The 18,957-nt window shown below is 41.1% G+C and overlaps 1 protein-coding gene across 3 annotated transcripts in view; it reads left to right on the top strand.

Moving 5' to 3' along the window:
• ARAP2 (ArfGAP with RhoGAP domain, ankyrin repeat and PH domain 2) overlaps positions 1-18,957 on the top strand; it is a 1,740,202-nt gene that overhangs the window by 550,203 nt on the left and 1,171,042 nt on the right. For all 3 annotated transcript variants that reach the window (XM_069631830.1, XM_069631832.1, XM_069631831.1), the window contains one exon: positions 2,511-2,580. In XM_069631830.1, the coding sequence (XP_069487931.1) occupies positions 2,511-2,580 (70 nt within the window). The remainder of the gene's footprint in view (positions 1-2,510; positions 2,581-18,957) is intronic.

Below are 18,957 nucleotides of genomic sequence, written 5' to 3' on the forward strand. Positions count from 1 at the left end.
GAAAGAGAAAAGACCAAAAGTTATTTTATCAAAAATAACTTTCTGTTTTCTCTCCCCCAAACATTTCAGAATATCCCCTTGCCTCCAACCCCCTTACTTAACTGTGGGCAGCACAACCCCTTGTGTTGCGCCATCTCCAGCATCCCTCTGCAATGCCGGTTCCCTTCACTTGCATGTATGTGAACCGACGCCACAGGGTCAGCTTTTCCTTTTATCTTTTTTTTTAATACAATTTATTGAGATGGGAGCGGGGGACACCCCTGTGACCCGCGCTCCCATTTCAGTGAACAAGGGCGCGGGGGACACCACCATGACACTCACTGACCGTTTTAATGCAAGCAAATGGGAGATTTGGTCGGAACTTTCGGCCATATGTAGTTTTCATACGCCTGAAATTCGGTCAACTCTCCCATTTGTTTTTTTTATTTTTGGTCTTTTTGGGTCTTTCAATAGATAGTATGGATGCCAACTTCTCCTGCCTGAGCACAAAATGATTGTAGCCCATTATCAATCAAGAGGCACACTCAGCCATCGGTGAACATTTCACCATTCCAACATATTGTGACATATCTTTGTGTACTCCACTTAGTATGCAAATCAGTAAGTCACTATCAGACATGAGGCACAACTAAGAAACCTTGGTCATGGCACTTTGGAAGCTTAGGGAATATTTATGTACTGGTTCCACCATAACAACACAAGTAGACCTAAGTAACTCTGTTTGACCTCCTGCAAGACCCTAACACAGCATGTAGGCTGCAAAGGTATGCACTGACCTCTGACAATGTTTTCATCTCAACACGCTTGTGCAGGGTGCTATTCGTATTCCAGTTGGGCATTACAATCACTGCAGGCCAAAAACTGCAGGCTGGTGAAAACATTGGAAATGTAAGTCCCCTGTACGTGTGAAAAACTTGAGACAACAGGGAAGTTGTGGAAATGCATACCCTTTATTCCTCAAATTCTCTTCCTTTGAATCTCACATTTTGGAATTTCTTCACAATAGCATAGCTGTTTTTTTCATGCTGCATTCCACTCATTAGACTCATCTTGGTTAAGTGTTTGGACACCTGCAATGACGTGCAAATTATTGGGTGAACAAGATGGCCCTGCTTAAATGAAATTCCCCTGCACCGAGGAAGAGCGCTCCTTCACAATGTTTGTCTATGTGTTTTTTCTTTCATTTGTTTGGTCCTCTACATTAAGAGCCCATGTATGACTGAATTCCTTGTATACATCTTTCTGCAGCCAATGAAGTTGAAATTGGGAAATTCCCTTGTGTTTTCTTTCTTTGTATAAGAGGATAGCACAGCGGCAGCGTGCGCGTCTTGGAAGCAAGACGACACAAAGCAACAACAGGTTCGATCCCCGGGTCCGCGCTTAGAAACCTCCGAGTGTTTAAGCGCGTTATAAATACGTAACTAAGACAAAGAAAAAAAAAAAATCTAATCTTAATCTGTGTTTCCTCTGTAACAGCGCCTCGATGCCTCATGGGCTGCAAGTGCGCTTAACAAATGCAAAATAAATAAATAAAAAAAAAAATAAATTCAGCTTTGTGCGTGAATTTCTTCATTGTTTATTTATCCTGTGATCACCATCAAAAGAGTGTGCATCTACCATCTCAACATGATATTTTCACTTCGTCGAAAAAGGCCTACAAACCTGGGTTTTTGTTTGATTTTAAAACTGTAATAACACAACACCAAAACCTTTCTCTGCACAAGTTATTAATATAGTTTTTTTATGTTTAAATGAGCACCTGGTGGGGGTGTGGCTGTGGCCTCGCAGCCAATGAGGAAGCCCAAAGCAGGGGCATTACCATACAGTAATCCTGCCTCTCTGAGCCTCCTCATTGCAGGAGGCCACCATCTTCCCAGCCGGGTTGCCAAATAAGAGCTCCCCCTTGCCCCTAGTCCCTTTTCACCTGATCCATGCCCGCCATCTTTTCTTTTATTTCTATTAGTGCTGTAACTATGGGCACCAGGGCATTAGCTGTAGCGGTAATTCCCATGCAGTTCGGGTCCTGTTGGTTAAGCAACTACTTACTTTGTTTGAAATATTGAGTATCCATTTTTGCTAAAATGATATGTTGGGTGTTTTTTTAAAACTCATATTGATAGAAAATCCCCTTAATAGCTTCAAATTCAGATGCCACATGGAGGCTGTTCGCTGCAAAATCTCTGAAAAACTCCATGAATAATGTATTTTAAATGCACCAATTCGGAACACTCACTTGTTGTTTATGTACTGCATTGCACGAGTTATTTTCTACAATATTTTGCAGATTGTTGCTTAATGACACTATTAATAAGGTTGAATTGTTTTTGTCACAACATATTCTTTTCAAAATAACTGCAAGAATAGCAACACAAATTATTGTTCTTCATTAAACACCCATCAATGTTGAATAAATGAGCACACATTTAACCTGATCTAATTTTTTTGGCTGCAATTTAATTCTGAAAAGATTGGATAAGATAATTGAAAATTATAATTTTGTTAAATTACAGAAACTACATGTTTCAGAAGAGATGGGTAAAATTTGATGGATCCACACTTTCTTACTTCAACAATGAGAAGGTAAGTTTGCGAGAGAATGTTTTGGTCTCCATGAAATGTTACAGAATTGTTGAATAAAAGATGTTGTGGGAGGATGTTTGCATAACAGCAGATATACTATATGAAATGTTTTATATACTAGGAGTGTATTTTATGTAGCCAACTCGAGAAACTTTAATCAGGCAGTTCAAGAAAAAACTGCAAAATATATATGAAAATAAATGATTATGCAAGAAAATTATGGGCTGACAGGGAAAACATGTTATTGGATTTACTGTGTTTTGATTTGTTACGTAGCAAATGGGTTTGGTACTTTGGGCTGAATATTTTAGCTTGCACATATACAGCAATGAAGCAAAACAAATCAAATTAAATGTGGATCCAGCAAAAAGGTGACCCATAAATCTGTTCCATTTTTAGTCTGAGTGAGAATCTTGTTATGGCAATGTTGAGACTAAATTTAAAGCTCATTCCTTTGTGTCGCGTTCTCTAACATGTAAACAATGTGCTACATGTTTGTGCTACAGTAAAAATAAAATCATGTATTATGGGCAAGAGGAATCCCTGCTCTATTCCATATTAGCACCCTTGATGTGTTCTTCAACTAACAATCTGGTTTCAGGACACAACATAGCACAGAAAGTGCTTTATTGCATATGCAATCAAATTTGTTAGATTTAGTTGATTCGGGCAGAGGCCGGTATGCTGGTCTTATTGGACTTAACGGCAGCTTTTGATTTAATAGAACATGATATTTTATTGGCTGCTTTGGAGAAAGCCGGAAATTGCTCACTTATAAATAGAGCATATTAAAGCTTTTCTGATGGACAGAGTATCCGCCGTCCATTTGGGTGACACGTTATCAGATTTTGCACCCATCACATGTGGAGTCCCACAGGGTGCCTGCTTGTGTCACCAACTTTGTTTAACATGTATGTGGTACCTCTATGTGAATTGCTGGAGGATGCAAATGTCACCTTTACAAATTACACTGACGACACTCAGCTTCTGCTAGAACTAACTGGAGATTATGAATAGGATAGCTCCATGCTAAACGCAATCTTTAAGACAAACAATGGAAGCAGAAGCATTGGATGTGTCTCAATGATGCAAAAACAGAGCTACTGATCTTTGGCTCTACTCATATGAGAACTAAATTAGATCCCAGGTATGATAACTTCCAGCTTGATGGAAGTGTCATGAAAACATTGTCCAAAGTAAAAACACTGGATACTTACCTGGACTACTATGTCAGCTCAAAGGTTTAAGTAAACAGAGTAATTCAAATACTCACTAGTACCTAAAACTGTTAAGGAAAATCAGACATCTGATATCTGAACAAAATTGTGAAACACTGGTGAGAGCTACCATCCTATCTATGAGATATGTTTCATTATCAGTGTAAAATTTAAATGTCTGAACATTTCATCGACATTTGCACCAATCAAGAGCTTATTTGGAAGCAGCTCTCTGGCAGGATGTGTGGCTCCAGTGACAATACTTTTCCAGTGTGCCTAGAATATGGAAAAATGTAACCCTAGATGAGGGTTGTCCAACTCCAGGCCTCGAGGGCTGGAAACCTGACCGGTTTTCATGATATCCCTCATTAATATTCATGAGGAAACAGTTACATACATTTAGAATAATTGTATGCACATTTATCTCATGAATATTAATGAGGGGTATCATGAAAATTCGTTATGAATCCGGTCCTCAAGGCCTGGAGTTGGACACACCTGCCCTAGACAACAGCACTGGACCTCATGGCAGGTTGCAGACACATGATATTTTTGTTTACCAGATAAGTCTCATTAACACGAACTAAAGTATCAAATTATGGCCTTTGTCGATAAAATTGGTACTCCAACCAAAGATTGCCCTTTAGTATGTTCATAGGCTATGTTCAAAACACAAGTCCTCTCGATATTTTTCATTTCTACATGTTGGATTAATTTTTGGCCACACACACCAGAAAAGGCATTCAATTGACATCTTATATTCAAATCTCACTCCCTCAAAGCAACTTCTACTGTACTAGCATGGACCGATCATTACCTCCTCACTAACACCTGGTCATCAGCTGATACTCCCTCCATCTCCCACACAAACCAAAAAAAAAAAACCCATAAGATTTCCATTGGATCAATGAAAAACATCAATCACCAAAACCTTCAACAACAAATCATTTTCTGTAAGGTCCCTCACCACCCCCACAGACATCTTACAAAACATTTACCATGAAATAACCACCACAATTGACATCACATCCATAGTAAAGTATCGATCCAAACCACCAGAAAAACGATCTGACAAATTGCTTGACTCTGACCTAATCCTCCATAAAGGTGAACTTACAAAATCAGAATGCAAATGGAGAAAAAAGAAATCAGCAAAGGACAAACTTAATTTCAATATCCTCTCAAGAGAAAAAATAAATATGTGTATCAATCTAGTATAGACAAAGCTCAATCACAAACAACTGAACTCTTCAAAAAGTACTACCAAATCACTGAACCTGAAACCTTGAGCAACCTCTTCATTCCTACCCGGTGTTGGTCTGACAATATAGCTCTAGCTTTACAAACCAAGACTGAGACAATCCAGAACACCTTAGAAAATTTCAACTTTAACAACCATTCTACAATCGCCGCATATGTCCACATACATGCCATACAATCAAAGCTTTCACGCCTACATCAGCATGGGAAATCGAAAAGATAATAATAAACTTGAAGGCACCCTTCACTCAGACCGACCCTTTCCCAGCCTCTATAATAAAACAAAATAAATACCTACTGGACCCCACATAGCACAATTCTGTGCATGCCTCATTCTCAACTGGTTCATACGCCAGAGAGCTCATAGTTAAACCTCTCCTAAAAAAAATAATCTTGATGAAAGGAACCCACACAACTATAGAGCAATCTGTTTTCTACCATCTATATCAAGAATCATTGAGAAACTAGCAGGCAACACACTCATCCAATTCTCAAAAATGCATATCTTCCTCTATAACAACCTCTCTGGTTTCAGACCCCACAGAAGCACTGAAACCAACCACACTTCTATAAATGCGAGAACACATCCTGCTCCCACAAGATAACAATACTTGTACCTACCTGATCCTTTGATACATCTCTTCAGCATTTGACACCATCAGTCACCCCACTACTTAAAAACCTGCATTTCTACCTAGGCATACACGGCTCTGCCCTAAAATGGACTGAGTATTTTATCCAAAACTGCACCACAATAGTACAAGTGAGAGCGTTCATTTAAATCCCGAAGGAAATTACTCACCTTATCCCAATGCCTCTTCATTGCTTATATCATGCCCCTCACACAAACATCCACATTTCAAGGATACACAGATGTCACAGAATGTGCATTCTCCATTTGACCAAACATTGAATCCAAGAACTGCTTTGGATAACACCGTACAACCATACAAATATGGATGTCCCAAAGCAATGTATGCCTCAACCGCAGCTAGAGAGATCTCATGGTCTTTGGCACCCAACACATTCACCTCCTTCCTTTTTTTATTTTATTATTTGTTTTTGTAGTTTGACATGCAACTTTACAAATATATACAACTCTTGACATTAAAATCAAATAAAGGAAAGCAAGATTATACAATATAATAGATTGTGTAAGCACACTGATAAAATATATACAAGTGAGATTCCTTTCTTTCTATTCAGCTTCATTTATAAACCAATATCACTAGATAAAAACATCTCATCTTAGATCTCATAAAAAACCTGACTGTATTTATATTTTGAGATATATGTTCTGCGTTAAAAATAATTATCCACATTTAGTGTGTGTCAAAAGATGATAATCCAAAAAGAACTTGTGGAAGTATTCTCGTCTTAACATATTCAACTTTATACAGTCTACTAGGGGGTATTCAAGTGTCTCAAGATGCCTTTAGTTTTGTCCCGGGTTCTTAATGCAAGCAGTGCATTTGTGGTCCATTGGTCAAATCGTAGGTGCATAGTTGCATTCAGTATATTTGATCAGGGAACTTGATAAAAACAAAAATATGAATCTGGTTTGGTCTTTTTAGTATGAAATGGCCATTAATAAAGATCTTATATTTATAACATTCATTCCAGTTTGCACTCCAGTTCGCGAGCCAAACTTTTTGTTTCACTCCATTAGGGTTATTTTCAATTAGAATCTGGTCATTTTCTGCTTTTGTCACATTTAATATGCAATATTGCTTCCATGAGACGAAGGGAGCCTGGTTAGTATTTTCTAGTAGGTTTGCTAAAGGTGTTATAAGGGAGTCTCGGAATTTGTCTTTGGTCATGCATTTGTTATGTAGCATTATATAATTTCATGCTACAATCGCTTTCATTGATATAAGTCCTAGTTCATATTGTACTATTTGGATTGGAAACCCTTTCAGTATTCATAAGATATTTTTCCAAATGACACCCTCCACATAGTCCAAGTCTGGGTGGTTTTCTGGGAGCTTAGTATGGCCACCATAAGTTAATGGTTGGAATTACCTTTTCTTTGTAGAATTTTATTATCAACAGATATGAACATTTTCCGTATTTCTTGTTGATGAGTTTTGTTTGAGAGCACAAGGAATAGGTCTCGTATTCCAGTATTTTTATATGGGAGGTCTGCTTTATTATCATTCATACTTATACCCAGCTATTTGTACTCATGGATTATTTCCACTTTTTGTTATCCTATTCTCCATTTAAGTAGGGGAGCTCTATTTATTTTAGTGTTAGGGCACAGTCTCAAAATATTTCATTTACTTATATTTCTACACAGCATATTTTCTGATCCAGATTTTGTTAACCCCTGCAATTGTCTCTGGAGCCCTATCAGCGTTTGATCAATTAAAACTCAAAACATCCACATAGAATAAATATGAGATTGGGTCTCCACAGAGTTTAGGCAGGAAGGCTCTCGTGGTTTGATGATGTTTGTACATATCTTTAATATAAAAATTAAATAGTGTGGCAGCCAAATTGCATCCTTGTTTCAGACACCTACAGGTAGGGATATGTCTTGATAGGAGGCCTTCCTGAGTTAATTTAACTTGGACAAATGTGTTAGAATATAATTGGTGTAGTGCCTGGAGTATGTAATTTGGACATCCTGCATACATTGTTTTTTTTACATCGGATATCCCTACATATTGATTCAAAGTCTGTTGAAATCAATGAAGGCTAAATATATAGGTTGTTTAGATCTCCATGCTTGATTTTTCAAGGCTGTTCAAGATAGGCGATTGACAGAAGTACCTAGGCTGGCAATAAAGCCAGATTGGTGAGGGTCCAACATTTTTGTCACTTTGAGCCAGATGTTTAAATCTTTCAGAATAAATCTCGCAATAAATGTTCCCGGCATATCGAGTAGAGCAATCGGGCAGTAATTAATAGGTAGACTCCGATTTCCCATCTTGAATATTGGTATCAGTATTGAATGTTTCCACGTTTCTGGGATACGTCCTGTGTGTATCACATCTTGAAATATCTCATAGAGAATATTTGCCTGTGCTTCCGGGTGGGCCTTTAGGATCGCGTTTGAAAGGACATCTGGCCCCAGAGCTCGGGATAGGCTTAGTTTTTTTTAAACTTTGGATCAAGATATCTAGGTGATCAAATTGTAGGGGCTAAGGTCATGTTGTTGTACAGTTGTCTTAATGGGCTTCACTGCTGGATCGGCAAAGTGGTTTAAGAAATGGGTTTTCCATGTATCTTCTGCAATTGTATTTAAAAGAAGCGACAATGGGCCAGTATTTGTGCCTTCATTAAGAAGTTTTCAAATAGTTGCACTAGATTTAGAGGATAGATCTGATAGCATATGCTCATGTGCTGATAGCATAAGCTTATTTGCCTCTTGCATTGTCAGAGCTTTGTGATGTTTTATAAAAATGTTATATTTGGTGCAGATCTTAGAGAGTTTCCCTTTGTATTCTTTGAAATTTGTTGATCTTATTTATTTTATTTCAGCCCTCATTTTTGCTCTGGTGGCTGTAATAAATATATGTAATATTGACAAAAAGCCTGAGTATATACTGGATGATGGATAAGGATCCAGCATAATTTTGTCCATTTCATTCTATTACAGTCCTCTGTCAAGCGGCATTGTGGTGTATAGTAATGTCTCATAACAGTCGAAGTATGTCGCCAGGTGATAGCTAACATATTGTGATCACTGGAGGTGGTGGTCGCAATTTGGAAATGGTCAATAAAAGTTATTGCTTGCAAAGATATAAATGCATAATCTAGAATAGCCGTTGACTGGTCTCTTTTCCAGGCTTGCTGAGGTGGAAGGTCTCCCTGTATTGTTCCGTTCAGGATAGTAAGGTCTCCTTCTTGCATTAGGTTTAACCATCTCTTTGCCTTTGGTTTTAGTGACATGCCATTCTTTGGAATACATGATATATTCATGTCTCCTACAATTAAGGTTTTATACGGGATGGTTTCATTTGTAGTTAGATCAAGCATTTGATTTATGTAATCAAAGAAATCATCATAAATAAATAGAGCAGGGTTCATGTATGGATTTAAATTAGCTATATGGGAAGCTTGAGAGTTCATAGTATCCAACACATATCAATCTTGCCAATTGAATGCATGGATGTGGGGAGGCCCATATAGTAAGGCTAGCATTCAAGTCTAATTTCATGCCGATCAGCAGGCCAGCCATGGGTTTGCCTTTGGTCTGTTTATTAGCAGGGATCCAAATGAGATTGTAGTTTGGCCATAGGGGTGGTGTTGTTAGTTAAGTCTACTGTAGTATGATTATATCAGGTGGTGGTTGTTATTGATATTCATTAGGTAGTTAAGTCCTCTCTTGTTCCATATAGCTATCTTAACATTCTCTCAGATGTGATTTGGTTGGCATTTATAATTTGTGTAATGATTTGTGTCTTTTATCGCTTTCTTGAGCCAACTCAATGCCGTTTTTCCCTCAGAATGAGTAGATGTATCAAAGTAAACTGCTTGGCCCTCATTACGACCCTGGCGGAGTGGGTTTACACCAGCGGTATTCGCGGCGGACCCGTCCGCCCTACTACGAGTTCCCGTAGCGCCATGGAGCGTTTTCCGCCTGGTTTTTCCGGGCGGAGAAATCCATGGCGCTACGGGACCTTGTTGTTAATTACGCCACCGTATTTTACGGTGGCGTAATTAACGCCTTCCCCACTCCCATTATACCCTATGGGGCAAAAATGGGAATGGGGAAGGGTAAAATGGGGAATAGGGATTTACCGCCCCGCCAAGGTCGGAATGGGGCGGTAAATCCGCCAACCCCCATGGCGGTATCGGCAGCTTTCCGCCGTGCTCCATGGTGCATATTGCACCAAGATTTCCGCCAGGGTCGTAATGAGGGCCCTTGTGTTAGTTTACCTATAGATCCTTCACAATTTATAATCAGGGGCTCAAGAGATTCTGCATGAGTGTGTATTTCTTTACGAGATATCAAATGGGTTATTTCCCTTTCATAGTTCTAAGTATATATTTGTGCTTCCCTCTCAGTGTAACAATTTCTACTAATTGACAAGGTAAAGCCCAACTTTGCTAAAATATTTCTTTCACCCCAGACTGCTTCTTTAATAATTTGTGAAAGGATGCTTGATCTTCCTTTAACCATTTTACGAGTTCTTTCAAGATAAACCAATTGAATGTCGTGTGACTCAATTAATTGTAGAGTAGGAATGTTAGAAAAGACAGTTAGAAGAGTAGGTCGATTTGGATAGGGGTCCCCTCTTTGTCTATCAATCATTACTATAGTTAGTGTATCCTGATGAAGCAGAGTTTACTCACCCTTCTTACTCTGGTCTCTAGAAGGGGTAATGGTCATATCAGTGTGTGGAGCGTTTACTATATCATATCCATTTGTATTTGTTTTGGGACTACGATATAATCTAGATTTTGGTGATTGTTCGCTATCTCTCAAGTCAGAAGTTGATTTTTCCATGAGTTCAGAGGATACTTTGTCTTTTTTTGTTTTTCTGTTCTCGCTTGAGTGTGAGATCGTAGGGTAAATTGGGTTATTTTTTGTTCCATGGTCGTAAATGTACCATTATATTGGGGGACTCATTTGACGATGAACAGAAAAAATTGATGGATCAGCAGACAAATCTAAATGCTATACAATTTTTTGGCTTTGCTCTTTGATGTTTTATTTCTTAGTGGTTGATTCTTAGATTTTTTCTTTGTGGTTTGGATGGAATCTTCCTCTGTTTTCTCCTCTTCCTTTTTGTTATTTTGAAAACTCCATATATTGGTTCTTTGATGCCAGGTATTTTTATTATAGAAGGCTGTTGATCGATATCAGTTTGTATGATGTCATCTACTAAAATGTCAGAAACAGAATTTTCTTCTAATGCTAGATCCACTACATTTGTTTCCCCAGGGTCTATACAACTCTGATGGATATTATTTTTTATTACTATCGGGAGAAGCGGTATTCAGCCGCGATCCAATCCATTTTGGAATTCAATAGGTTGAGCATGATCGTATGCTAGTCTGTTTCTTTATCTAGAGCATCATAGATCAATATTCATGGCTGTCAATGTGTTCTCATGGGCTGGGATCAGGATTTGTTTAAACCCAGAAGAAGGTCTTTGAGTGGGTTTTGCAAAAGACCTCACTGAGGAAGCAGAGGAAACAGAAGAGGCATTCAGAGATTCTGAGGTACAATATCGGGGGGTCGGAGAGGTTTGTTGAGTGCAGCTTAGGTAATAGGTCTTGTTGAGTTTCAGGTATTATTAAATCTTTGTTTTGTAAAGAAGTTATATTTTCTTTTACTGTATCATGCTGTAGAAGACACGTGTCTCATATGGCATTGGTTAGACCGTGTTTGTTCATTTATACAGAAGGCAACTTTAATTGTGTTCCATTCTTGAGCACTTGTGAATATAACATGAGGAGGTTCACACTGGCACATTCATTTATTTCTGCATGACATATTGCTGGTTCATCGTGACAATTTAATGCATCAGATTTATTCCCTTGATGTGCTGAATCATTCAGAAGCGTTAGACTTCCTTGCGTAATCTGCTCTAAAAGCTCTGCATCTGTGATATGGTTTGGGGTGTAAGCAAGTTCACCTGATACCAAAGGGGCTTCAATAAGACATGCAGGAATTTTTACAGGTATATCACAGGTATATCGTTTGGGGTCAGAGGTTTATTTGGTTCTATAGGTTTAATAAAGTAGAAGTTTTTAATGTCTTCGTTCAAAGATTTTGAACGTTTCCCTTTTTTGGAGAGATTTTCCAAATGTTTCTTCATTGTCACGTGAATCTTCCATAGTTTGCATGGTTGCGAGTGAGTGTGGATTTCCAATAAGGGTGGGAACATGACTAGGCATAGCTGTTTCCAGCATATGTAAGGGCATGCCACTGGTTGTTAAAACTGATTTGTTTAGACACAGGTGCTTAAGAAGGCAACCTGTGGAGAGAAAGTTCAAACAGAGGGAAAGCAAGCAAGAGAGAGAAGGTGGTGAGCGGCTCCAGGAGTCGGACGGCTGGTTAGCTGGCACAGCTGAACAGCCGAACAGCACTCACAAGCACTCCCACAATGCGAGCGGGCTATGAGCGCACATCTCAGTTTTTAAAGGGTTTGGTAGTTGAAGTGGGCGAGGCTTGCCTTGCTGCTGGAAAAAAGGATATTGTTTTTAGCAAAGCAGTGTGTTTAGCAAAACTGAATCAGGTTGGATAACGTAGAAAGCCTACCACAGAGCAGGGCTTTAAAGTCACAGGTAGAGATATTTCCAGAAATCTCTTCCAATGATACAAGGTGTCCAAATCACAGCAGGATCGCGGAGCAGAAGAAAACAAGCAGGTCAGCACGAACAGCACTCTTGATCACTCCTTCCTTTTACATGAAGTTGATATCCTTGTTCCTCTGTACTCTCCTGTAACCTCTGTGATGCCCTCTCCCTTTCTATACTCCCCTCTGGCGCAGCTCACTCTGCAGGGCACCCACTTGATGTCTTGATCTTCTCTGACCTCCCCCTCCCCATCCCTCTGACCACTCCTCTCTCCTGGAGCAATCACTCCCTCCTCTCCTCTGATCTCTCCCTGTCTTCCCCCAGGCCAAGCCTACCCCAACCCTGCCACCTACCTTCTGAGATATCCGGCCCATGAAGCGTGTCTCCACAACCTTCTCTCCACCCCCTCCTCCTTTGCCTGACTCACATCCTGACACTGCCCTGTCTACGCTCTACTCTTCTATCTCTGATACTTTTGATGCTGTTGCCCATGTCATGAGGATCCGTTTGAAGCCCAAATCCAAGTGCAATTCTTGGTAGGAATCAGACCTAGCTACACTCAAATGTAAGTGTAAGGCAGCTGAGCGAAATGGAGGGCGTCTTGTTCATCCTCTGACAAACTGGCCTGTTGCCTGCTCCAAAGGCAATATCTACTCTCTGTCCACACCAAGAAAAGAGCAAACATCCAAGCCTGTGTCTTCGTGGCATCTAAAAACTTGGCCAAACTCTTTAAAATCTGCAAGGAGCTGGCCAACCCTGCTGCAGTCTCTACCCTGCCTGTTGCCTACCAGGACGTTTGCATGGCCCTTGCCTCTCAATTCATATAAAAAATCCTGTCCACCCTCTCCTCCCCTGCACCTCTTCTCCCCTCTCCTTCTGTGAACTCTGGTCCTCCTTCACCCGCCCCCCCACCCTATTTCTCATCCTTTCCTCTTTTCTCCACTGGCGAGGTCGCAAGACAGATCCGATCTTTGAAAGTCTCATCTAAACAGGTTCATCCCTGTTCTTTCAAAACCATCAAGGACCACATTGACACCATCACCCCTGCCCTGGCCGACTTCTGCAACCTCTCCTTTGCCTTAGGAGCCTTCCCCTCCCCTCTGAAGCATGCCCATGTGCACCATCCTCTCAAGAAACCCACATTTGATCCTTCTTGCTGAGCTAACTATCACCCAATATCCATTAATCCTTTTTTGGGTAAAGTCCTTGGAAAGCTGGCCATCTCGAAGCTTAACCTTCACTTTGATTCTGTTGGCTGTCTCCACGCCCATCAATCTGGCTTTAGAGCTGCCAGAAGCATGGAAACTGATCTCCTGAACCTCTGTGAAGATCTGCTCTCCCACCTTGAATCTAACATCTCCTCTGTCCTCATCCTACTTGATCTCTCTTCTGCATTTGACATGGTCAACCATACCATCCTGCTCAACCGTCTGTGTGAAAACCTGGGTATCACTAATCAGACTCTGGCCTGGCTGACCTCTTTCCTCTCTGATTGACCGTCCGAGGTCCAAATTGGGTCCTTCCTTTCATCTATATCCCTTTCTACGTGTGGCTTACCCCAGGGGTGTAACCTCTCACCCTTGCTCTTTTCTGCTCATATTTTCAGTGCTATGCTAATGACACTCAACTCATTTTCAGGCTTCCTCGGCAGCCTCTTTTCCTTCTCTCATCTCTGATTGCCTATCTGACATTCAGGATTGGTGTGCCGCCAACGATCTCTGCCTGAACGTCAGCAATATGGAAATCCCCCTCATCGGCACACCTTCATGCTCCTTTCCTGTCACTCTCTGGCTGGCCTCCCTTGGCCCTCCTCTTACCCCCACCTGCGAGGCTAAAACCTCAGGGTAATCTTTGAGTCCACACTTTCCTTCTCTGCCTACATCTCTGGTGCCTCTAAAAAGTCAAACTTCCTACTGCTCCTCCTCAGAGGTATCCTGCCTTTCCACTCCTTCCCCCAGCAGCTCACTGTCTCTTGATCCCTGGTTCTCTCTAGGATGGATTATTGCAACAGCCTCTTTCTAAATCTTCCTGCCTCTACTCTCCGCCCTTTGCAACTTATCCAGAACAGGACTGCGAGATTTGTCCTGGACTTCAAACCCAGGGAGCGTATCTCTCCAGCCCTGAAATCTCTTCATTACCTCCCAGTGGCTCCAAGGATTAAATTCAAAACCCTCTGCATTGTCCACAAGGCTTTCTGGGGTCTGAGTACAATACCTTCAGCTGTCCCTCTGTAAATACCCCCCCTTTTGAGCTCTTCGCTCCTCTAGCTCTAGCTCCCTCAGGGTCAGTCTTTTTTCAAGAAACAAGCTGGGGGTAGATCTCTGTCTTCAGCGGGGGCATCCGTCTGGAACCGCCTCCCTGCCACTCTGAAACTTGAGGAGGACCATCTCTGGTGCCAGAAGCACCTCAAGACCTTCTGCTTCCACTCCTCCTCTCCCCTGCTGATCTTTTCTCTCTTGCCATCGTGCTCCTGGTTACCCTCTGACTTTCGCACCCAGGAACCTGCTCACCCTGCCTACCACCTGCACTGCCTCTGGCAATCCCTTGCATTGGGTTCTGTATCTGTAACACTACAGGTCCCTCCTTTTTTTCTGCACTTATCTGTTGCCTTAAACCTACCACTTGCCACTTGCTGGCTGCACTACCACCGCTGCTTGTACTATTTAGTTTATTTATTTATTATTTATTCATGGTTAGTCCTCTTGCCAGCACTTTCCACTTCTCCCCACTCCCCATGCACTTTCACCTTTTTCCCTTTACAATGCGCTTGCACGTTCTCAATGTCATTGGGCCTAGTAAAATCATTCTTTTTGTTCTCCCGTGTTCCCCTCCCTTGCCTTGTCGCGCTCTGAAACACCTGTGCACGAGTGTGATACAAATAAAATATCAATATCAATATTAATATCAATGGCCCTCTGACCCTTGAACCATCCCTTCACCTACTTCAGAAGCAGGGAGCCTGGGAATCCTATTAGACACCGACCTATCCGTTATACCACATAGATAATACTTCACCATAAAACCAAGTAACTCCTTCACATCTTCAGGAAGATACTTCCCTACATTCAACTTTACCAAAAGATCATTATCACCAATGCCCTAATACTCCCCAAAGTATAATATTACAATTCTCTCTATATGGCTCTGTCCCTACAAAACCCTAAAATCTCTCCAAATTATCTCACATAAGCCTATAAAATAAGTACTAAACCTCAAGCTTTATCACCATATGACTCTAGCTCTGAAACACTCAGCTGGTCACCCTTCAAAACTAAACTAAAACATTACCGACAAGACCATTCACTCTTCTAGCCCTTCTTCCCTCCAATTATTCCTTGAGCTTGTTTGCCCATGCAGATACCCATGGTCATCAAGTAAGCGTAAACTAAAACCTCTACTATATTTGCGGAAACAAGACTGAGGCTAATTATTCCACTACCAGACTCCATCACACAAGAATATAAATTCAACATCTTCAAAAAATTATCCAAGTATTGGTACACTTCCATCCTTCAATCACAAACCTAGTACACCACCTAGTTCAAACTTCAAACACCTAATAATTCACCCACATGACTCCACTCCCTCCTTCATCTGGACACCCGCTTTGTCAACTATAGAAGCACTTAGAAACACCAGATGCCCCGCCCTACCCCCCTCCTCCCACCTTGGTTAGCACTTTCCATGTCACCAATTCTCCCACTTTTATCACCAAGGGACTTACCTGATATGCACTTTCAGACTCCATAGAACTTTTTCTTCTTCAGTAAACTATACTTACTTTCTTTCCAACCATCCACTCATGGCTCCTCTCCCTGCCCACACACTCTCCTGACCCGCTCTATGTCTCCTTAGAAATTCTAGAATGTACTCGCTTGTGCCTTGAACATAATTGTTTACTCACCCAAATTAGGTGTCAATTGTCTGCACATGTTTTTATATCCTGGTTGTGACCAGATGACTTTGCTGCCTTGACGCACTTGTGTAATCTGGTCCTATTCATAAGACACCAATAAAATTAAATAAATTAAGGTCATCCAGAGAAACATCACTGTGCAGGCTCTGTATTAAACACCTTGGTCATGATCAAGGGCAGGGACCATAGCCTATCATCTCATTCCATTTGTTACAGTAACTCTGATTTGTTGCTATAAGTCAGGGGATGGTTGCTTTCAGATGGAACACTCAATAATGAATCACAATGTCAGATATGATTGCTTTCACCATGCCAACAAATGTCTCTCCGGGCTGCTGATCATTCATGTGATGCCTGTGCACATCTTCCAAAATAGAACTGGGAACTGCATCTTATATACGGAACGTGGTCACCTACTGTGATCAGTATTCACCTCACAGGTTCCATTATTATGGATGATAGCTTTTGGTTGTTTGTTGTGTTATCATTCAGTCATTACCCTCCTTTATGTACTCAGGCTGCAGGTCATGCATATGTTAACTACACATGTCCTAACAACGCGGGTAGCAGCAATTGTCAGTGTGACCTGCTTGCATGACCATTGTAGTGATAGTGAGCATGGAACACTTAAACTGATTTGTCACCCATTGTGAGCATTAGCATTGGTGTTCCCCTGCTTATTGTTATTTTTAGTTTGGGTGCAGGCACCATCTTTAAGCCACAACTATTGCATTAGAGTACAGATAGGGTGAAATGGCATATGAAAAGGGACACAAAGCTTGTAGATGTTGTTTTGTTATTTGCCCACACATTGACTGGCCATGGCGATGCTAATCTCTTTGGCTGTTCCCAGCCAGTTCCTACACCTCCCTGACAAAAACACCTCCTCATAGGCACTCTTTGAGCTTGTTTTATTCAATCCTGAACATCAAACTTTGCACTCAAATTGCCTAACAGTGTTTTATCAAATCAGTCTTCTGAAAGGTAATTACTTATTGGAGTGGTAAACACATTACTGGTGTAATGAAAATTACTATGCCAGGTTTGCTTTCAGCCACTTGATGTATACGCACTATATAGGTGGGTCCTTCACTGTTGTTATTGCCACTGCTTGTTTATTTCTGACACAAGGTAGACATATACTTTATCAGTTTGCAGTTACACTGGCTTGGCCAGTAATGAAGAATTCTGTGGCTAGAATGTGATGACTGGTGCAATGCCTCAAGACAGCATAAATGTCCAGCAGTACACTTGCGTGGATGCTGGGAGCCGATGTACACTTATGCTTTCTATATAAATGGTGGCCGCGAAAGGTGAAATGGTAGACTATATTGCTGCTGATGTACAAAAAATGCTTGAGAGCGAGGGTCTGAAGTTTGTGTTCTTCTTTGAATGGTGCATTACAATGAGGAATTCCACAAAGTTGCACATGTTTTAGCAAATCTTGGTGTAAATACTTCGCAATTAGTAAGGATCACATGGTATATTTTCTTCACTGTGACATAGAAAGTATGCGGGGTGAATATGGGTTGTTTATCTCATGCTGTACTTTTAAGGTACCCCATTGGGACAAAGTGACTTCTGCCCTGCCCTGCAGGAGTACAAGGATGAGTAGAGGTGAAAGAGCCCACCCAGCCCTCACGCTTCTACAAAAAAAGCCAACAGAATCATAAAGGTAAAACAGTTAAGCGATAAACTTCTTTTTGTGGTAACTTGTGCCACGGGAAGGCTATACTTTCAAGAGAGGTGTCAATGTGTTTCAGTAGCAAACCAAAGAGTGAAGTATAACACTCCGAAATGAAGGAATGTCCAATCAAGTTTCTATAAAAATGTATACTTAATCAAACACACCATGTACAATAATAACTGACTAGAAAATGTTGTAGAAAACCACCACTGTAGAAGGAACACAGAATATGAAAGGATAAAATAGATGCAGCACAAAGGGGATGAGACGGAGGAAGAAAAGGCAATCTAAGACCACAATGTTCAAGGGATATGTTCATGAGGTTGAAAAAGGGATTTAAATTGCCCATTCTGCCTCTAGGGACCAAGGGAGCAGATATTAGTCAATAATACCTTTGCACAGGTCTAGGTGATTCAACGGTGTTGAACCCGACTTCTTGGTGTCGATCATGGGTTCTCTTTGGTTTAAAGATTTGGCAGTCACATTGGTCCAGCAGCAAGCTGGAGTTGAGTCAGGGTTGAATGATTGGTAGCTGCCGTCCTGAATCATCTACTCGACCTGTGTGGATCAGGCAGTCACCAGTTTTGGTTCGGTGGTCGGGGTTAGACTGTGGTACCGGGATGTGGAGGAGAGTCAGTTCTATGTAGGGGTTCAGTGTTCGTGGTTTGGGAGATACCAAGGTCAACCTGATTGACTTATAGGAGCAGTGATATAAAAGTTGGTGCTTCTGATGGGGATTTGAACAACGCAAAGCAGCAGCAGCAGTACTTCGTTGTTTCGAGCTGATGCAATGAGGTGCTTCAGCTGTCGCGGTGCGGCGTCAAACAGAGTCAAACAGGCAAATAGAGGTTCAAAGAACAGTGAACCCCAAAGGCAGCATCAAAGTGTACTGATAATTCGCTCAGTGTTGAACATGCCTGAATCATGGCACACATTGGGTTGATGTCAAAAACAGGAATCTTGGCTGTTTGGGCTTGCAGGTGCTGTCAGTCCCACTCCAATGTCTCAAGGGCCAAGGTTAGCCCTTTGTCGGGCTCCCA

This window comes from Ambystoma mexicanum, chromosome 6q (genome assembly GCF_040938575.1).
Source record: "Ambystoma mexicanum isolate Mex_15411 chromosome 6q, UKY_AmexF1_1, whole genome shotgun sequence".
NCBI classification, from domain to species: Eukaryota; Metazoa; Chordata; class Amphibia; order Caudata; family Ambystomatidae; genus Ambystoma; species Ambystoma mexicanum.